We start from the raw sequence: 17,892 nt of genomic DNA, 5'->3' as shown, positions 1-17,892 counted from the left end.
TGTGGGCAGCACCCACCACGCAAAATGTTTAGGGAAATATGCAATGCGAAGGGGAAGAGATGCAGATGGGTCACGTCGGTGCAGGGAAAGCCAAGCCAAGAGGGAAGAAGGTCCTGGCACAGCTCCTAGAGGACAAGGAGAATGGAGGCAGAGCACGGGCAGGAGCAGGCAGCGAGGAAGAGAAGGGTACAGCAGCAACTTTCCAACATGGATCAGAAACAGTTTAAGGAGGGCAGCGCGGCATTTCATTTGCTCGGCAGCATTGGCAGCCTTTCAGGTGAAGATTTCAAGGTGCTGTTATGAAATCACACTGATTAAGAAAGATAATTAAAATTTCTTGTCCTGGTAACCCACATGTGCTGCTCAGCCTCATCCCAGCAGGCTCACGGCCGCTGCACTGCATGGCACGGAGGATATCCCGAAATGCTGGACCCATCTCCATGAGCACCCTGAAAAACGGGGAGTTTTGGGGTCTCTGAAGGACACATCAGGATCTGAGGCTGGTGGGGAACCATGGAAAGGCAAAAGTAAAGCAAACACAAGGGCTGGGATGAGCTGGGCGATGGCGCTGCCTTCTCATCGGCACGAGGCTGCCACGCAGGCAGGAAAAGGAGACAAAAAATAGGCAAAGAAAAAGGTGATTGAAATCGAGGAGATGCTTAAAAACAGGCTTTGAAGCTCTGCAGCTACTCACACTGCCTGCTCGATTCTCCACCTTGGGACTAGAAACACTAACCAGCTGAACACTAAAAAATAATTCACCCTGGGTAACAGGAAGGCGGATCAGAAGGAAAAATAACCCAGCTGCTCCCCTGGGGGTTAAACATCGGGGCTGCGGGGTGAAGGGAGAGGGACATGGACCTGGAAAAGCAACATGGTGATGGAGCTGGATGTTCTCTGCTCCCATCACCTCCCCAGCAAGCGCCTTCCTCTTCTCTTTTTCTCTTGCTAGGAGTTTCCAACGCGAGGCACATCTCATCAAAGTCTTGAGGAGGATTGTGCTCATCGCGTGATTAGAAAAAAAAAAATATAATATGAAAAGGATGCCTGGATGTGTGGGTTTTTTAATTAAAGAACACTGCCTGCCCTACTTTATTAATTGGAGTATGGGAAATAATCTATCAGGGTGGTAGAGAGTTTGGGGAATAGGACAGATGGAGCTGGTGTACATTTTCAATCAAAGCACATAAAAATTAACATACAGAAAGATTTTTTTGTGCGTGTGCTAGATTACTTATGCTTGATTTTTTACTTTTTTTTTTTTTCAAAGGCTCAAATTAAGCCTGTTTTGTATCTCTGTGCCTGAGGAAAGAAGAAAAGAAAGGAAAAGTGCTATGTTTATAGCGCTGGAGCTTCACCCCTGCTCTCCCGCTTCGGTTACGATGCCGAGAGACCGTTCTGCTTTCAAAAAGGGGGTTTGAAGGTTTTTTTTTTCACAGAGCAGAGACCAGCGGGGAGGAGAAAAGAAACTGGAAATCAAAAGGAAAATCTCTGGATTCCAGGAGGGTTGTGCTCCTGGGTGACAGCCCCTGGGAGCCCAGGCAGGTAAGGTGACGGCAGAGACACCGGTGGCCTCGGGGACATCATCCCACCTTGAAAATAGCTGCAAATCTGCACTGCGGAAGGTGGTGGCAGCCACTGACCTCCCCTGGGGGGTCACCAGATTTATTTTTCCTAAAACCAGCCTCATTTCCCCCCCAAAAACCACCTTCTTCATCAAGCAGCATTCCTGCAGGCACACACCCCACCCAGCCGCCTCTGCGGTGGCAGCCTCACACCCCCAAGCTGCGACCCATTAGAGGGGAGATACCATCTCAACAGAGAAATTACAGATTATCTTGAGGAAAAAAAAAGCGCGTGAGGCGCTCAGATTATATTGAAATCCTTTTATCTGTTTCCGTCGCACTTAAAAAATGGGTGTCCCTAAAAGAGAGAGATAAGGAGGGCAGCCCTCCCCAGCCCTGTAGTTATCTGGGATGCTCTTTGCAACTTGTTTAAGGCAAATTAAAGCCCAGAATTTAACCCAAAGGCAACTCAAATCACCCTAGAGTGATTTATTTTTTTAAAAAATGATGTTAAATTTCCCCTTTCACTTAAAATGCGTACTCTTCATGTAATTTTTAGCCAAAATGATCCACAAAAACTGTTAACTTCCATTATATTTAAACAGTAATCTCCTGGGCTTTCCAGCTTTTAGACGCCTTTGCAATGCCATCCTGCTTGGGAGTAACTATTGCTTTCATTTAACGCTCCTCTGCGAAAGAAAAGTGATTTTCATTGATTTTTGTTTCAATGCCAAGCACGCACTTCTGCTGCTGCTCTTCATTTTACATGGCAGGACTTTACTACACAAGATTGAGGTAAAAAGAACACTCTTAAATTTAAATTTTTAATGATCTATGACTAGTTGGAAATCATTAATTTTGTTAAGGCAGATGAAAAGCGATCAAAGCCAAGGCAGTGAATGTACCACTGCGTTGCCACCATCCACTTCAGCGTAACGGGGTGGGAAAGCAGACGAGAGGTTAATTGCTGTCAACGGGGATTTTTGGGGGGCAAAACACAAACAGCCTTTTTTTCCTCAAGGAGACATTTCAGTCATAGTATGACTACTAGAAAATAATTATAAGTCCTGGAATTGTCTCCAAAGATTTAGCAACTATATGAAATATAGTCTATAACAAATTGAGATGTCAAGTAAGAAAAACCCCTCACCCGTGACTGCTCTTATTTAAAACTGCTGTTGGAGGAGAGCAGGGATGCTGTGACCTCCTCCTGAGCCTGCTCGGGTACCACAATACACGGAATAAAATATACCTTTGGGTTTGCACATGGGCTAGCCCACGGTGGGAGCGTTCAGCTGGAGAAGGAGGGAAAAAAAAATGCTGTGCATCAAAAAGAAAATCAATTTCCTCTACATCTCTATCTATCAGGCTGCGTTTCCAAGCCAGCTGGCAGGTTGAAGTATTTGCCTTCTGATGTGCTCCTTTGTTAATGGTGTGATTTGTGTCAGATCAGCGTCTCTTAACGTAATTATACCGATTACGGCAGAGGAACGGGAAGACAAGATGCGGCTGGAGGAGCGGATACATCCTCGGCTCACTCTGGCTTTATAGCCATGTAATTCTGCGAAAAACCAGAGTTCTGCAAATCCTGCATTTCACCAAGGGCTCATTTCAGGTGCAGCTGATGCGAGCCGGGACCTTGCTGCTTAGGACTGAAAGATAAGAAGCCTAAATCCAAGGTGCGTGGAGGTCTCTGGGGACCTCCCCATCACTTGGCCAGGCCATACACAGGGATGCAGAGGGTCGACACTCAGACCATGCCCTGCACTGAATGTCTCAGACAGCTCACCTTTTGCTACAGCCCCCCCCGGGTGTCTAACACCTTTTTGCTCTTCCCAATGAGGGCATATAAATGTTTTTGACTCTGTCATATTTGTCTTCCCTAAATTGTGCCATCCCCATGGCGGCTGGCCAAGGAAATGAGAAGCCATCAATAAAGACGACAACGTTTTTTGCACCCATCTGTGCTCTTCCAACAGTTATAATTACAGACATTTAGAACTGAGACAGGTTTTTACCCGTGTTTCTGACAGCCGCTCGCTTTTCTGGGCAGCCTAGAAGCGAGAGACAGAGCTACCACAGTGATGTGGGGAAGGAGGTGGCTCCAGGGTGGTGGTTTCTGGGTACAGAGTGCACCCAGGACACCCCATCCTCCCCTCTCCCACATCTCCCCCACTGTTTCCACATGTGGGATACTCTCCAGCTGGTGAGGGCTTTCCCTGCCAGGCTGCTGCAGCCCAATGAGGACCCTGTGGTTAATCACTCCCTTCCCGTGACCCTCCCTTGCCTCCAAACCTGCCAGCTCATTGCAACACTTAGTTATTTTAAGAAAATGCATAAAAATGCGGGTGCTTTCTTAAATACAGAATGCAGATCCCCACCCTAGTTTAACTCTTGAAAAATGCCATCATTTCAAGGCAACAGCAGCAGAACTGATGGGTGACGCTGAGACCAGCTGTCTCTGTCAGGGGAACTTCAGCAAACGCACCAAACAATAACAAAACCCAAGTGGGAAGCCCAGGAAAGTGAGGTCAGGGGCAGCCTTTCTCCAGCTGATAAAATTATTGCTCGCCATCCACTGCTTACAACCCCCTGGCCACCACTAAGCACTTGGCCAATGCGTTGCTTAGGCAAAAAGGCATCGTCTCTTACCGGGTTTGGGGATGAGTCCTTGGAAAGGCCTGTAAAAAATAAGGAAAAAAGGAGATTTAAAATGAAATGCCACTGGGAAGCCAACATGCCTGGACCGAGCATCCTGCTGTGGCCTGGGGAGGGTCAGGGATCAGGCTGTCCCTCTCACACTCTGCCACGACTTGTGTGGGACTGGCAGGAGCTCTGCAGGGACAGGGACAGGGTCCCTGCAGTCCCTGGGGACACACACCCTGCTCAGAGCAGCATGGGCCATGTCAGTAAGAAGAAAGACAGTGTGGCCCAGCAACACGTTGATGGAGGCACTCTTAAAACCTGTTTTTCCCCTGTCTCACCTTACAGTGATGAAGTCCCTTTGCCCTCCCCGCTTGTGTCCATCCCATTCGGCTGCAAAACCTGCAGGAGCCCCCATGGACAGCTGGTGCCTCTCCACGTGCTGTGGGGCCCTGAGCACTGCGTTTCACCGGCTATAAACCGATCAATGTCTCTCCTATCTCAAGCCAGCTAGAAAAGGGGCTGGGATTTCTCTGCCCATGCATCCATTGCACCAAGTGTCACATTTCCTCCCACCGATACCTTCCCCACCACCTTCCTGGGCAGCGGACAGGAGGAAAGAGCAGGAGTCTCTATTTTATGGTCCCCTCCTTTCTGTTGAACCATTAGCTGCCAACTTAATTGCTGCCTTGGGGGCTGGAGGCGTTTATAGTATTTACAGCCCTGCCCAGTGGGGCTGGCAGAACTGGGGGGTGCATTTAGGTGGGGTCCCTCCTGGCTGGTGGACACCTCTCACTACGTACCTCGTCACGGTGAACTTGATCTTATCAGCCACGGCCAATATCCTCTCCAGGTTCTGCGAGCCAAAGGTGCACGGCTTCCTGAAGGGGATCCCGGGGGGCAGCCCCTCTATAATCACCGACCCCGGATTGCTCTTGATCCGCTTGTATGGCACTTGCACGGGGTATTTAATACCCAAGGCCTCACCTGGGAGAGAAGCAAGTGGTAAGTGAGTGGGACACCAGATATGCCATTTCTACAGCGTCCCTGGCTCCATCCCCAGCTCTGCAAAGCACCACATCAAGCATTAGGACCAACATTTTCAGGCTGCCTCCACGATGGGATTTGGGGGGGTCCCAAGGCAGCCACGACCACGCAGCAGAGCTGGTGGAGCCAAGGAGAGACACTGCTCCGTGCGATGATGGCTCTTTCCTAGGGCATGCCCCTTCCTTGGAGGTGTTCAAGGCCAAGTTGGATGGGGCTTTGAGCAACCTGGTCTGGTGGGAGGTGTCCCTGCCCAGGGCAGGGGAGTTGGAACTCGATGATCTTTAAGGTCCCTTCCAACCCAAACCATTCTATGGTTCTGTGATGCCCACACAACAAGATGAGAGGAATGAAAGCTGCTGCTCTTTGCTTTGGGACATTATTTGGAGATAAGTCCATAGGCATGTTCCATCTCTGGCTCCTTGGCTGCAGGACCAAGGCTATGCATCTTCTTGTGAGTCATCACTCTTGCTGATACCTGAGAACCTGCACAAGTCTTACCCCTGCCCAGAAAATGGGGACAGCAGCATTTCCCTGCCTTGCTGGATGAAGAACAGATGCTGGGGCGGGGGGGCCATGGGAGGGCCCTGCAGAACCCGGGTGGGTGCCCTGGGGACAGGAGGAGCAGCATCCTCATTCCCAAACACTCCTGCGAGTGCTTGCTGTGGCCTCTCCTTAATCCCTTCCCAACCTCCCACCAGCCCCAGTGCTCCCACAGCTCTGCAATTCCCCAGTAATGAATTTACCATCATTGTTCTTCACAGAGAGGGGGGTTAAAAGAAAAATCAAAGCATGGCCAGCGAGGGCAGGCAGTGGGAAGGGCTGGGGCACACTCCCCATCAGGGGCTCCCCCAAGAGCTGCCCACACAGTGAGTGCCTGCAGCAAAGAGCACTGATTCCCAGACCCACCGTTCCCTCCCCATCCCCACAAGGTGCCAGTCGCTCAAGGGCGAGGCCAAAGCAAGCACCTGGGAAGGAGGAATCGTGAGGAGAGGGGAGCAAAAAAAAATCTGTGAGGCCTAAGGGGGAATAAAACCCACTCCCACCCTGGTTTCTCACCGTATTTCTTATTGAACAGGTCCTGGACTTGTTCCCGCAGCGTGTTAGCGATGTCTATTCTGGAAAGCCTGGCATCATAATTTTCTGTAAAATAAAGAAACAATTATGGACTTCTGCTGGTAAATTAAAAGGCACTCTGTGACTTTTAAGTAATGCCATTTTCTAATTATAGGAAAGTCCTTATCTTGCAATTAGCTAATCTCTGGAGTGGCCCATTCAAAGTCCTTAAAAATAATCTAAACAGAAATATGTTTTTTTTTTTCCCCCGCCTGTTTGCTAAGAATAAAAGCCGCATGAAACGAAGATTCAGTTGCAATAATTACCGGCGTTAAAATAAAACACACTCCAAAACCTCTCCGAAAAGCCAAAGCCTTTGAAAAACCTCTGTCCCTCCCTGCAAACCCTCGAAGGTCCCTGTGGCCCGAGGAAGAGGGACACTCAAGCAGGGCAGCACTTGCTTCTCCAGCCCATGAGCTTCTCACCATTGCTCCCTTCCCTGAGGGAGCCACCACGGACTGGACGGGAGCGGCGTTTATCCAAACATCACCCAGGTGGAAAAAGCCCCAGAAAAGGCAAACTCCAAGGCTTACAAGACTTAATTATGCATCTCACAAGGTCAGACGGCAAGATAAGCAAAGCTGGTTAATTAGGGCATCATCCAAAGTGCTTCAAGCCTCTCTTCCTTGGACCTATGGGACTGCCTATGCTGGCTGTGCGTCTTGTCTTCTGGTTGTCTGTCCTTCCCATCCTTTCACCCCACTTCTCCCTCTCCTCTCCCTCCCCTCCTGCCCACCCATCCATCCCCGACACCCCACATCGCTCCCTTCCCGTATCTTTGCTCTACACAGCCCCCACAACAGGCCAGGAACTCTGCCTCAAACGCCCCCCCCAGATGCCTCCAGGCCCTCACCTTGAAATCCCTGTCTCTTCACGGCGTCCTCCAGCAGCGCCTCGCTCGATTCCCTCTCATTGGTGGCTGAGACAGGGGACACAAGAGGAATTAGGATTTGTGGTGGTGCTGTCGAAGGGGATGCACAAGAAGGGGTTTCCAACCAAAAAATACGAGGTGGGGAGGGAAGGCAAGAGACGAGCTGTAGGAAAACGCTCTCACTCCTCTCCTACCTAGTCCTTAACGGCCCGGCTGCCGGGCGTCTCGCAGCCTACCTTTGGCTGCCGGGCTGTCCGACGCCGGCTCCTTCACCCCCTCCGCCAGCAGCTCCGGTCTGGAAAACAGCAAGAAGCAGAGGGCATGTGATGAGCTACCCCAGTCAGCGACACCCCGCTGCTCCAGCATCATAGAATCATAGACTGGTTTGGGTTGGAAGGGACCTCAAAGATCATCTAGTTCCAACCCCCCTGCCATGGGCAGGGACACCTCCCACTAGAGCAGGTTGCTCAAGGCCACATCCTCCGGGGACAACACACCTTCGGCCACAAACCACTACCTGTGTCTGCTTAACACAATTTTAAAGCTCCTGCAATGCAGCGGGGGAACTTTGGAAGTCCTTTTCATGCTGACAGATTCTTTACTGAGCTGCTATGATGCTCCCCAGGATGAGATTAAGCTGGCCATGGCTGAGCAGCTTAACTCAGCAGCTATAGACTTCCAGGAGACACGGTCCTGCGTGTTTCTCAGGGATGGGAGAAGCTGCACATGGCTCCTTTCAACATAAAGGTGGCCCCAAAAATTGTCACTTGGGTCTCTAGTGCTAAAACTGCACGGCAAGGTGGTAGTTACGAGGGGCTTGTTATGAGCCGCACTGAAACTGCGCTACAGAGAAATGGGTCTGGGATAAGGACAGGAGAAAACCTCAAAGCATGGTTGGGCTGGTCTGGGAGCTGCTGGTCTGACACCACAAAATTCTCTGTGCTCCCAATGTTTATTTTCCGTTTCAGCCACCCACTTTCACTGGTCGCATCATCTCTCTCCTCTGCAAGGGAGGCTGAGTCAGCATTTGGGTGAGAAACCCCCCAAAATACCTAAAGACATTTTAAAAATCCATCTCTGCTGGGTCTGTTCCCTCTTTCAGGGCAATGCTGTTGTGTTACATCAGTCTTGGCTTTTCACAGCTCTGCCCCCCCAGGTCCTCCCTGCTCTCCAGAGCAAGGATAGCATCTTCCCTGATGCATCCCACTGAGACTGGGGGACAGAGCTGCTTCCAGTAAGAAAACCCTCTGGGGCTCCCAGCCCCTCTCCTTGCCCCATGCCTGAGCACCCTGAAGGTTAAAGGCTTTGGCTCCTCTCATCCACCCTTGGGTGCTCCCTGCTGCTGTGACCAAATCTTTGCCCCAAAAGACATCGAGGGAAAGATGCTGCTTCTCAGGGATGGCTCCAACAAGGCAACAACCCTTGATTGCTTCTCATCAAGCAAATTTATTGAAGGCGACCAAGTGATGGATGTTCCCCAGGACACTGCACAACAGCCAGAGCCCTGAGCAGTAACAGAGACAAGGGACAGCTGCTGCCCCTGCCTTACCTTTTAATGACAAACTGGATGTTGTTGCTCGCTTGCAGGATCTTCTTCAGCTTGGCAATCCCAAAGCAGTTGGGGCGCCGCAGCAGGATGCCCTCTGGCAAGCCCACGACAAACAAGTCCTCGGGATACATCAGGAACTTGGAGTAGGGAACTTTGACAGGCTCTGATATTCCTATGGCTTTCGCTGTGTGAGGACCAAATCTCGTTAGTTTGATGTTGGGTCAAAGCAGCTGCATCCCCACTGCCCAACCCTGCCCAAGAGCATCCTGGCCCATCTCCACTCCCCCCAGTCATGATGGGCTCTGGCAGCCCAAGGGCCACAGCTCAGCTCTGCCCCAAGCTTTTGGGGACTTCCAGGCAGAGCCACATCTTCTGGTCCTGCCAGCAGTAAAAACTTTCTGCCAGCTCTCAAAATGCGCTTGGATTTTTTCTGGGTTAAACAACCTTTCTAAAAAGGGGTGAGCAGAGCATGCTGAGTGCCAGCCCCCGGCGCTGGGGTTCCACCAGACTTCCTGGGCCATGCCACATCCCCCTGGGGTGGAAAACCCTCTCTGATATTTCAAAAAAGTGATGATGGGGAAAACACTTTGGTCCTTCCCTCTGCAGGAGGAAGGCTGAAGGTCACGGCAGCGATTCCTGGGCTGCAGCCAGCAAAAAGGCATCGAGGAAACGAAGGGGAAGAGCTGCAATAACAAGGCCCGGGGAGATTTCAAATGCCCAGCAGACAGCAAATGAACAAATTAGATTGCACCTTTACTCAGCTGCTGGTTTGGAAATGGTAGGTGACATTTCTGAGCAATTAGGAGCTCCCCACGGCAGAAGCCGGCACTTGGCATGATGAACGTGTGTTAATGACCATCTTACCGTATCTCGTGTTGAACAAAATTTCAACTTGTTTCCTCAAATGACTTAAAACGTCCCCTATACCATCTGCAAAGAAGAGAAAAAAATGAGAGAAAATCTCTGAGAAACCAGCTGCCTCTGAGGAAAACAATGCACAGTGCAGGTGAGCAGCCCCTGACCTCCAGCAGAGCTGGCTGCGTGCTCTTCACGCCTCCCAAATCGGTGCCAGTCCTCTGGCACCTGCCTCCAAGCTCATTCCCAAGTGAGGAAGGGCAGGGATGAACCCACCACAGAGCTGTGCTAGCAGCAAGGAGGAAAAAAATAGGCTAAAAAGTAAATCTGGGCAAGAGAGGGGAGGACAAAGCCCAGGAACATGGCTGTGCTCTTCTGCGCTGAGCTTTTCCAAAGCTGAATGATGAGGTAGGAAGCCCAGAAAACCCAACCCAAAATACATCTGTGTTCATCCATCCTTCCAAAAACTTGCAATTACCAGGCGATGCTTGGGGTTCATCATACACTCACCTGATCCCTCCATCTGCTTTTCTTCATGGCGTGACTCCTCGCTGGGCCCCTTCTCTGTCCCTGCCAAAGAAGAGGAGAGTTAGCCATGGCCAGTGCCAGCCAAACCAGGAGGTCTCTGGGTCCTCCACAGTTACCCAACCTCCCCCTCCACTCACTAAACTGTGAGCACGCATCCCAGTACAGGCTCAGGCTGGCAGCATCATTCCAGGAGCTGCATAAGTGGGATAAACCCATCATCTACATCTAAGAGGTCTTCCCACACTTTGGCATGGGCTTTCTGGGGAGGCAAGACCCACCACTTGGCATGAGCGAGGGCAGCCGCAGCGCTGGCACCAATCCCCCAGGGTAAAATCCCAGTCATGAGCTGGGCAGAGAGTTTGCAGTAACGTGGGGCTGGAAAGGAGCTGGGAAAAGCCACCACAGTTTGTCTATCAGAGGTCCCAGATGGCCTGGTTGAGGCCACGGCTCTGGAAGCAGGTCCCAGCTCCATCACCTTGGCTCATAAATGGTGTTTGCTCGTTTCTGACCCAGGAAGGAGCTCCCGTGCCCCCGTGCAGTCTCCCAGGTCCTTCGTTTCTGGTACCTGCCACTGTTTCTAGGATGTAGTTCGACTCCTCCGAGGCCATGTGCGTGGGCACTGGGTCGTGCATCTCATCCGAACCAGGCGATCGGTCTGTGGACAAAACCCCACAGGAAGCTTTTTATTTCAGTGACAGGGGCACCGTCCCCAAAACAAGGTTCAAAGGGTCCTGGCCCATCAGCAAGGGCTGAGCGAAGGCCCCCCAGCGCCTGGGAACCCCCCACACCACAGCCCCACACCAGGAGTCACTCCCGGCGTGCATCTGCCCTCTTCCTCCCCAGGAAAACCCAGAGCTCATCCCTGAAACACACCCGACCTCACAGCCCAGCAGAAAGGAGCAGAAGTTTCTTCCTAACCCCCACAGAAGTTGAAGAGCAAACATAGTTCAAAATGATTTATTTGGTTTAATTCCACCTAGACACTCAATTTTGGCTTAAAAACTTAATGCTGCTTGACTTAGCTACTCCACCATGGGAAAAGTATTCCACTTAAAAGGCCCTCCTCCCCAAAATCACACCTCCTTGGGTTTCCCTTACGTAATCTGTATGACCTCTTCATTTAAACCTGTCTCTCCTAATGCTGGGCTCCCTGATGCCCTCAAAAAGCTATCCAAATTTAGCTTCAAATAAACCTTCAGCTAGTTTAAATACTTTACTCGGGTCACTTCTTAATCATCACCTCCCAGGATAAATAATCCAAATTTCATCAATTTCCCCCTGTAGGTGAGCATCTCTTTTCTATTAATCCTCCTCCTTGCCCTCAGCTGTACTCCCTCTGATTGAACTCAATCTTCAAATAAGCTAAGAAAAGGTGGACTCTGGACTTGAAGCGTGATCTGCCCGGCACCAGAGAAGTGATAACACCTCCTCCTCCTCCTCACACACACCACCAGCTCGCCACGTATTAGCTTTCTTCTCTTCCATTAGCAGCCAAGTTGAAAATTAAAATGTTTGATCTACTGCTATACATTGTGCCTTCTCCTTCCCCTGTATTTATCGTACATTAAGTCCACTCTGTGATAATCCTGGAGCAACTCCCCAGTTATCACTGTATTCAGGGGAATGCTGGGTGCAACAGAGATTGCACTGGCACGGCAGAGCAGGGCGTCACTGCTGGCCCCGGTGTCGCTGTCCTGTTGCTGCCCTCATTCTGGTGAGATTATTAATTAATGTTTGTAAAGCACACTGAAAATGCAAAGTGCTAACTATCCACTCATTAAACCCTGAGGATCATCCTAGCATTTGGTGTGCTATCCAGGTCAGGGTATGTGAAAATCGACTCTCCCGGCTGCCCCTCAAGCACCCAACTGCTCGTCTCCATCACCACCCATCGCTGATCTCTCGGGGCAAAAATGTGGGGAAATGCAGCAGCATCACCAATTCCAACATGTTTTCAACATGTGCTTAACATTAAACCTGCTCTTACAAACTCTTCATAACCAGGATGGTTTTCTAAATTAAGTACTTCATCAAAAGCATCCTGCACTTGATACCTGGGATCCTCCAAGTTTGCAAGTGAGGGAAAGCAGCAAACCAGGCTTGCTTTCTCCAAAGGCAACATAGAAAAGTGATGGAGGAGAAGGAGAAACAAGAGCAAGCCCTAAAACACCCTGCACTACCACCAGGAAACCCACTGATTCCTGATATGACCCTTAGTATGACCTTCAGTGAAGAAAGACCAGTGCACAGGGGGACCTTCCACACTCAGAGATACTCCACAAACTCCTCAAAGCAACATGCTGAGATGCCACGCAGCCAGTACCCCAGCACCTACCTGGCACGGTGATCTGGATGATGTCCAGCTCATCCGGCTCGATTTTGATCTGCCTGATCCCACCCAGCTCTCCTGAGGTACCTAAAAGGGAAAGTCAACGAAAAAGCAATCTCCAACAGGAACCAGAGAAGCTGCATCTGCCCACCAACGTGGGCAGGGAAACCGTGGCTGGCCACAACTTCAGTGCCAGCTGAGCATCCCCCAGCAACAAGGCTTTGGCCAAGTGGCCCACTGGCATCAAGCCCACGGCATGGAGGTACCCAAAGGACGTCTGTGGGCACGATGTCCAGCTCATCCGGCTCGATTTTGATCTGCCTGATCCCACCCAGCTCTCCTGAGGTACCTAAAAGGGAAAGTCAACGAAAAAGCAATCTCCAACAGGAACCAGAGATGCTGCATCTGCCCACCAACGTGGGCAGGGAAACCGTGGCTGGCCACAACTTCAGTGCCAGCTGAGCATCCCCCAGCAGCAAGGCTTTGGCCAAGTGGCCCACTGGCATCAAGCCCACGGCATGGAGGAACCCAAAGGACATCTGTGGGCATGGCCTCTGCAAACAGCTCGGCTGGCAGGAGGTGTTGATGCCCTCAAACTGGCCACCAGCCCTTGTTATTTGCTCATTTGCTGGCTTTCTTCACTTAAAATGAGCTGGGTCACCAACAAGCATTGGTGGGGATGCAGGAGGAGCCATCTCCAATAGGGGTTCCCTGGCGTTTTTAATGCTCCTAAACTCATGTTTGGGACAAGCCCCTCTGCAGACCTGTGCTCTGGGAGGACCAATCACAGCTGCATCACATCAGGGCATGACCAGCTGAACCCCAGCAAAATTCAGCACGGTTTGAACCCTGCCAGATGGGAGCTCATGCTAGGTGGGCCAGCCCAGGTGCCTCTTATCTCCAGATAAATTTCCTCATTTAGGGTGGGACCTCAGCTGCCAAGGGCTGAGCCACAACCTGAAGCTTGGGTGGGCAGGACAGCAAGGCTCAGCGTGGCATTTCAATGGATCCAACCCCCTAAACCTGGGGAAAAGCACTTCCTTCTCATTTGTGGTGCTCAGAGCACTGACACCACTGATTTCTTGGTGACCCAACACCGGCAGCTTCCAGAGAAAAAGGAACTCAAACATTGCTTTATAAGCGCATGCTTAAGTCTTGTAATGTCAATTTATGCACTTTTGGGACCCAGTTGGAGATCACAGGGTAAGACCCTTCATCTCTGCATCTATCAAATGGGGATAAAATCCTGAGAGAACTGCCCCGTGGGGCAACCAGGCAACTGCTGCCACACATCCAAGTTATGTTGCCAGCAGCTTTCTCTAGTGCCGCCCCCTCCACCAATATCACTATTTTGCAAGAAAAAACTAGTTATTCCTCACCTGGTTCACAGCTTTCAGAAACACTACACTTCTCGGACCTGGAAAGCAAAGGCAGACAAGAGAGGAGGTAATGGAGCAACCAAAGAGAGAGCTTAAATCCCAGCAATGTTGGGTAGGACTGATCCTGGTGGGAAGGGGAAAGCCCCCTGTGATGCCAGGCAAGGGCTGTGGAGGGGTCCCTGGGGACACCGTACCCATGGTCCCAGCAGCAGCACGGCATCGGTGGCTAGAAAGGAAAACCCTGGTCTGTGGATTTCTCTGCAACCAAGCCCTGCTCCCAAATTCTGCCCCTGCATCAGCCCAGCCACTAGACACTGATGGATGTAACCACAGCAGAGAGTGCCTGAAAGCAAGAGAGGGGTTTTAAGCTCGAAACCTGGTCGACTCCATCTCTTTGTGGCAGAGAGCAGTGCATAAAGTATCATTACAATGTGGTTACTCATGGAGCTAAAGCAAATAGGGAGAAAGGAAAAAAGTCAATTGATTTAGTAAATATTTATTCTGCCCAAAGCTTTTCTCCCCTGAAAACTGGGCGCTATCCCAAACTTTGGGTCTACAGTTAACTTTGCATGCTAAGGAATTTACCCAAGGTGTTCAGCATCCAAATGAGATTACTTTGCATTCTCGGGACGCATTTGCTTTCTGTCTCTCTCCTTCTTAAACAAGAACAACCACGGCGCTTTGGCAGTGAATGATCTGAGGAACAGCACTGGAAAGCACACTCCTCCACAACGCTGGTCCTTCAGGAGGAAGGAAAACCCTCCTGAGCCAGCACCACTTCCCTGTTGGCTCCGGGGGGATGTTGAAAAGCACTCCTCGCTCGCCTAAACCACTCAGCAGCGTCAGCAGAACAAACTATGGACAACACAAAGGAAGCCAGGAGAGCTCTTGAAATGTTGTTCCTAAACGTGGTCTGGATAAAAGGGATCTCTGGTCTAGAAAGTGCTGTACGTATTACCTAGGAGCCTTGGGAAGGGTTTTAAACTCTCCCACTTCTGGTCAAATGCAGCCTTTCCCAAGGGAAATTTGGGAGAAGGGCTCCCTGGGGAATGTGTTACCTCCCATGGTGTCTGGCCCTTCTATCTGGCACTGCCCTTTCCCTGGTAATGGACTCTGACCTGGGTGGACCACTGCTATGGAAATGCTCTGCTCCTATCAGGGAACTCAATTTCCTCATTCGCAGGAAGACCAAAGTGGGATTTGAATACCCACGTATTTTTTTCCTGCAGATAGGTGTTATCAATGCATTGGGAGATTTAAGATCACCCTTGCAGAAGGTAAAGCAAGCTGTGCACCACCACTGCAGCTCATGATTCCCTTGGTAACCAGAGGTGCACATGAAGCTCGGGGTCCATGGCCTGATTCAACATGCACACACAGAGCAGAAATTAGGAACAAGGCATGTATATAATCACAGTACACACAGCTAGGATAAATTTGAAAGGAACCCCAGGATGATCTTCAGGTTGTGGCTGATTCACACCAGCAGAAGGTGGTTGGCCTGGCCATCACAGCATCACCACGGGGAGGGTGATCTGAATCCACCTGGGTACAAACCAACCCTAAAAACCCAATTTTTTCTCTATAGGGTCTTCTAAAGCAGCTTTACTGCACCGTGCAAGCCCTACCTGGCCCACAGCTGGAGTGTGCCAGGTGAGACAGGGATGGCACAGCATCGGTGAGGACAGTATGGAGACCACGAGCTGCCCTCGGGGCTCTGCAGTGACAAACCTCAGCTCCCACCCCGTTGGCACGCACCCACAGACACACGTCAGCTGATTATCTCCCTATTGCTCTGCAGAAACCAGCTCGGCAATCCCTAACATCCTGTCCTTCCACCTCCTTGTTTCCATCACACCGATTTAACTGCACAGCGAGATCTTCTGCGGCAAAAATTAAAAGTGTCCTTAATTGCAAATGTTAACAAATGAAGGGGAAAATGAGAAGCCTCGGGCCAGGTTTCAGCCCCGCAGCGTGCTGAGGCCAGCGGTATTTGAAGCATCACCGTTTCCCCTGGCATCCAGCGCGCAACGGATGCTCTGCCACTCCCCAAGTCTGAACGCCTCCAGACACGGAGCGATTCAGCAAGGTGCAGAGAGCAATCGAGAGCTGGCTGAGAAATGGGTTTACAAACCAGCTGAGCTTTAGCTGGGAATCCTGGAGATTCAAGTTGAATTCCCCGTAACGCCAGTGAAGCACCTCAGGCTGGGACCCAGCCCGGCTGAGTTCCCACCACGGATGTCTCCAGCCCGAGCTCTCATCCGGAGTCGGGAAGAGAAACAGACACTCGTGGGGTGTGATTCCTCCAACCCGTTTTAAATAGCTGGGAAAGGCTGACTCACCCGGCGCGCTGAGCGCACCGCTGATGAAAGGTGCCGGAGTGACTCAGCCAGCCCAGGCATGGGTGCCCAAAGGCAGCCTCCTTCACCAGCACAGCATTTGGGGTTGCTGTCCTTTGAGGGTGACACCTACACGCTGAGCACCGACCATTCCAACCCATGTGCCATATCAAAGCACAGAGCAAATCAACGTCACCCACAGAGACCTGGTGCGTCCAACCCAACCCAACCAGCCATCATCTTAACCCCCTTCCTGTGCCCATGGTTGACTCTGCCTCACATCAGAGGTCCTTGCACCCACAACCAACAGTACAAGGAAGTGTGGCCAGCCTCTGTAAGGTGCAGGCAATGTCACTGTGGTGTAGCATGGGGCATGAGTGACATCCATGGGTGCTCCGGGCACCCCATCCCTGGTGGAGAAGAGGATGAGAAGAATGTGGCTTCTTCCATTTAGCAAACTGAAGCCTGGGAAGGGACACAGTAGTGTCCCACAGTGGTGGGGAGGCACGGTTGTGCAAGAGCCACCCCAACCCCATGGGGTAAAACCACTCCCAAAGCCTCCTGTGAAGCTGGAGGTACCCAGAGGGCTGGGGAACAAATGTCAGCCCCGTGGACTGGGAAGCTTGAGAGGTCTCTGCCCTCTGAAGCGGCGAGATTTCAGTGCTCAGCATAGCTGCCTGCTCTAACCCTGCCAGTGCAGCTCGTTCACCCACCTGGGGCAAGTACGGTTTTAGGGGCACATGCCAGCCATATCCAAGTGAACAAACTTGAATCAGCACTGGGGAGAACCAGAAGGAGACACCAACCTGTTGTGGGTTCATGTCAACGAAGAGCCAAGGAGGGAAAGGAACCCCACACATGCCATGGAGGAGACAGGGCAGAAGTTACCGACCCCTCAGCACATCCACAGCCCCAGCTGGTGGAGGTGCCAGCACCAGGTGGTGGGACTTTGTGCCAGAGAGGCTGAGGAGTCCTTGCTGTGTGGATGGACATCCCAGCAAAGCTCATTTTGCTGCTTGTAAACCCATCCGTGACCGAGCTGTCTGTGCTGGGCAAGGCTGGGAACAGGCTCACAGAATCACAGAATGATCTGGGGTTGGAAAGGACCTCTGGAGATCATCTAGTCCAACCCCCTGCCAGAGCAGGTCCACCCAGAGCAGGTTGCACAGGAACATGTCCAAGGGTGGGTTTGAATGTCTCCAGAGAAGGAGACTCCACCACCTCTCTGGGCAGCCTGTTCCAGGGCTCTGCCACCCTCAAAGTGAAAAACTTCCTCCTCATGTTTAGATGGAACTTCTTATGTACAAGTTTGTGCCCATTTCTTCTTGTCCTGTCCCTGGGTACCGCTGAAAAAAGCCTGGCCCCATCCTCTTGACACCCACCCATCAAGTATTTATAGGTACAGCCTCACCCGCGAGCACCAGTTACACTTGACAGCCACCCTTTAAGTATTTATAGGTACAGCCTCACCCGTGAGCACCAGTTACGCTGCTATGAACTCCTGCCCCACTTCTCTTATTTAAAGTGATACTAAAGGTAAACGTTGGGGCTAAACATCACCTTGCTTCTGACCAGCTGAAGCAAAAATGAAGGAAATTTGGGCTACATAAAGAAAAATACCTTCTGGATCTCCCAGCATGGGTTGGAAAGCAGTGTTATATGCTCCATAGGCAC

The 17,892-nt window shown here is 51.2% G+C and overlaps 1 protein-coding gene across 4 annotated transcripts in view; it reads right to left on the bottom strand.

Annotated features, from left to right (window-relative positions):
- Nucleotides 1–17,892, bottom strand: part of GTF2IRD1 (GTF2I repeat domain containing 1) — a 62,769-nt gene that overhangs the window by 11,045 nt on the left and 33,832 nt on the right. For all 4 annotated transcript variants that reach the window (XM_014953351.1, XM_014953349.1, XM_014953352.1 and 1 more), the window contains exons 12-22: nucleotides 13,880–13,917; nucleotides 12,507–12,587; nucleotides 10,737–10,826; nucleotides 10,154–10,213; nucleotides 9,653–9,718; nucleotides 8,789–8,972; nucleotides 7,476–7,534; nucleotides 7,222–7,287; nucleotides 6,312–6,395; nucleotides 5,012–5,195; nucleotides 4,218–4,246 (exon numbers count right to left, since the gene is read on the bottom strand). In XM_014953351.1, the coding sequence (XP_014808837.1) occupies nucleotides 4,218–4,246; nucleotides 5,012–5,195; nucleotides 6,312–6,395; nucleotides 7,222–7,287; nucleotides 7,476–7,534; nucleotides 8,789–8,972; nucleotides 9,653–9,718; nucleotides 10,154–10,213; nucleotides 10,737–10,826; nucleotides 12,507–12,587; nucleotides 13,880–13,917 (941 nt within the window). The remainder of the gene's footprint in view (nucleotides 1–4,217; nucleotides 4,247–5,011; nucleotides 5,196–6,311; nucleotides 6,396–7,221; nucleotides 7,288–7,475; nucleotides 7,535–8,788; nucleotides 8,973–9,652; nucleotides 9,719–10,153; nucleotides 10,214–10,736; nucleotides 10,827–12,506; nucleotides 12,588–13,879; nucleotides 13,918–17,892) is intronic.

Source organism: Calidris pugnax, unplaced genomic scaffold, assembly GCF_001431845.1.
Source record: "Calidris pugnax isolate Ruff unplaced genomic scaffold, ASM143184v1 scaffold133, whole genome shotgun sequence".
Lineage (NCBI taxonomy): Eukaryota > Metazoa > Chordata > Aves > Charadriiformes > Scolopacidae > Calidris > Calidris pugnax.
The sequence above is the reverse complement of the archived record's forward strand: the minus strand, read 5'-3'. Positions and strand labels throughout refer to the sequence as shown.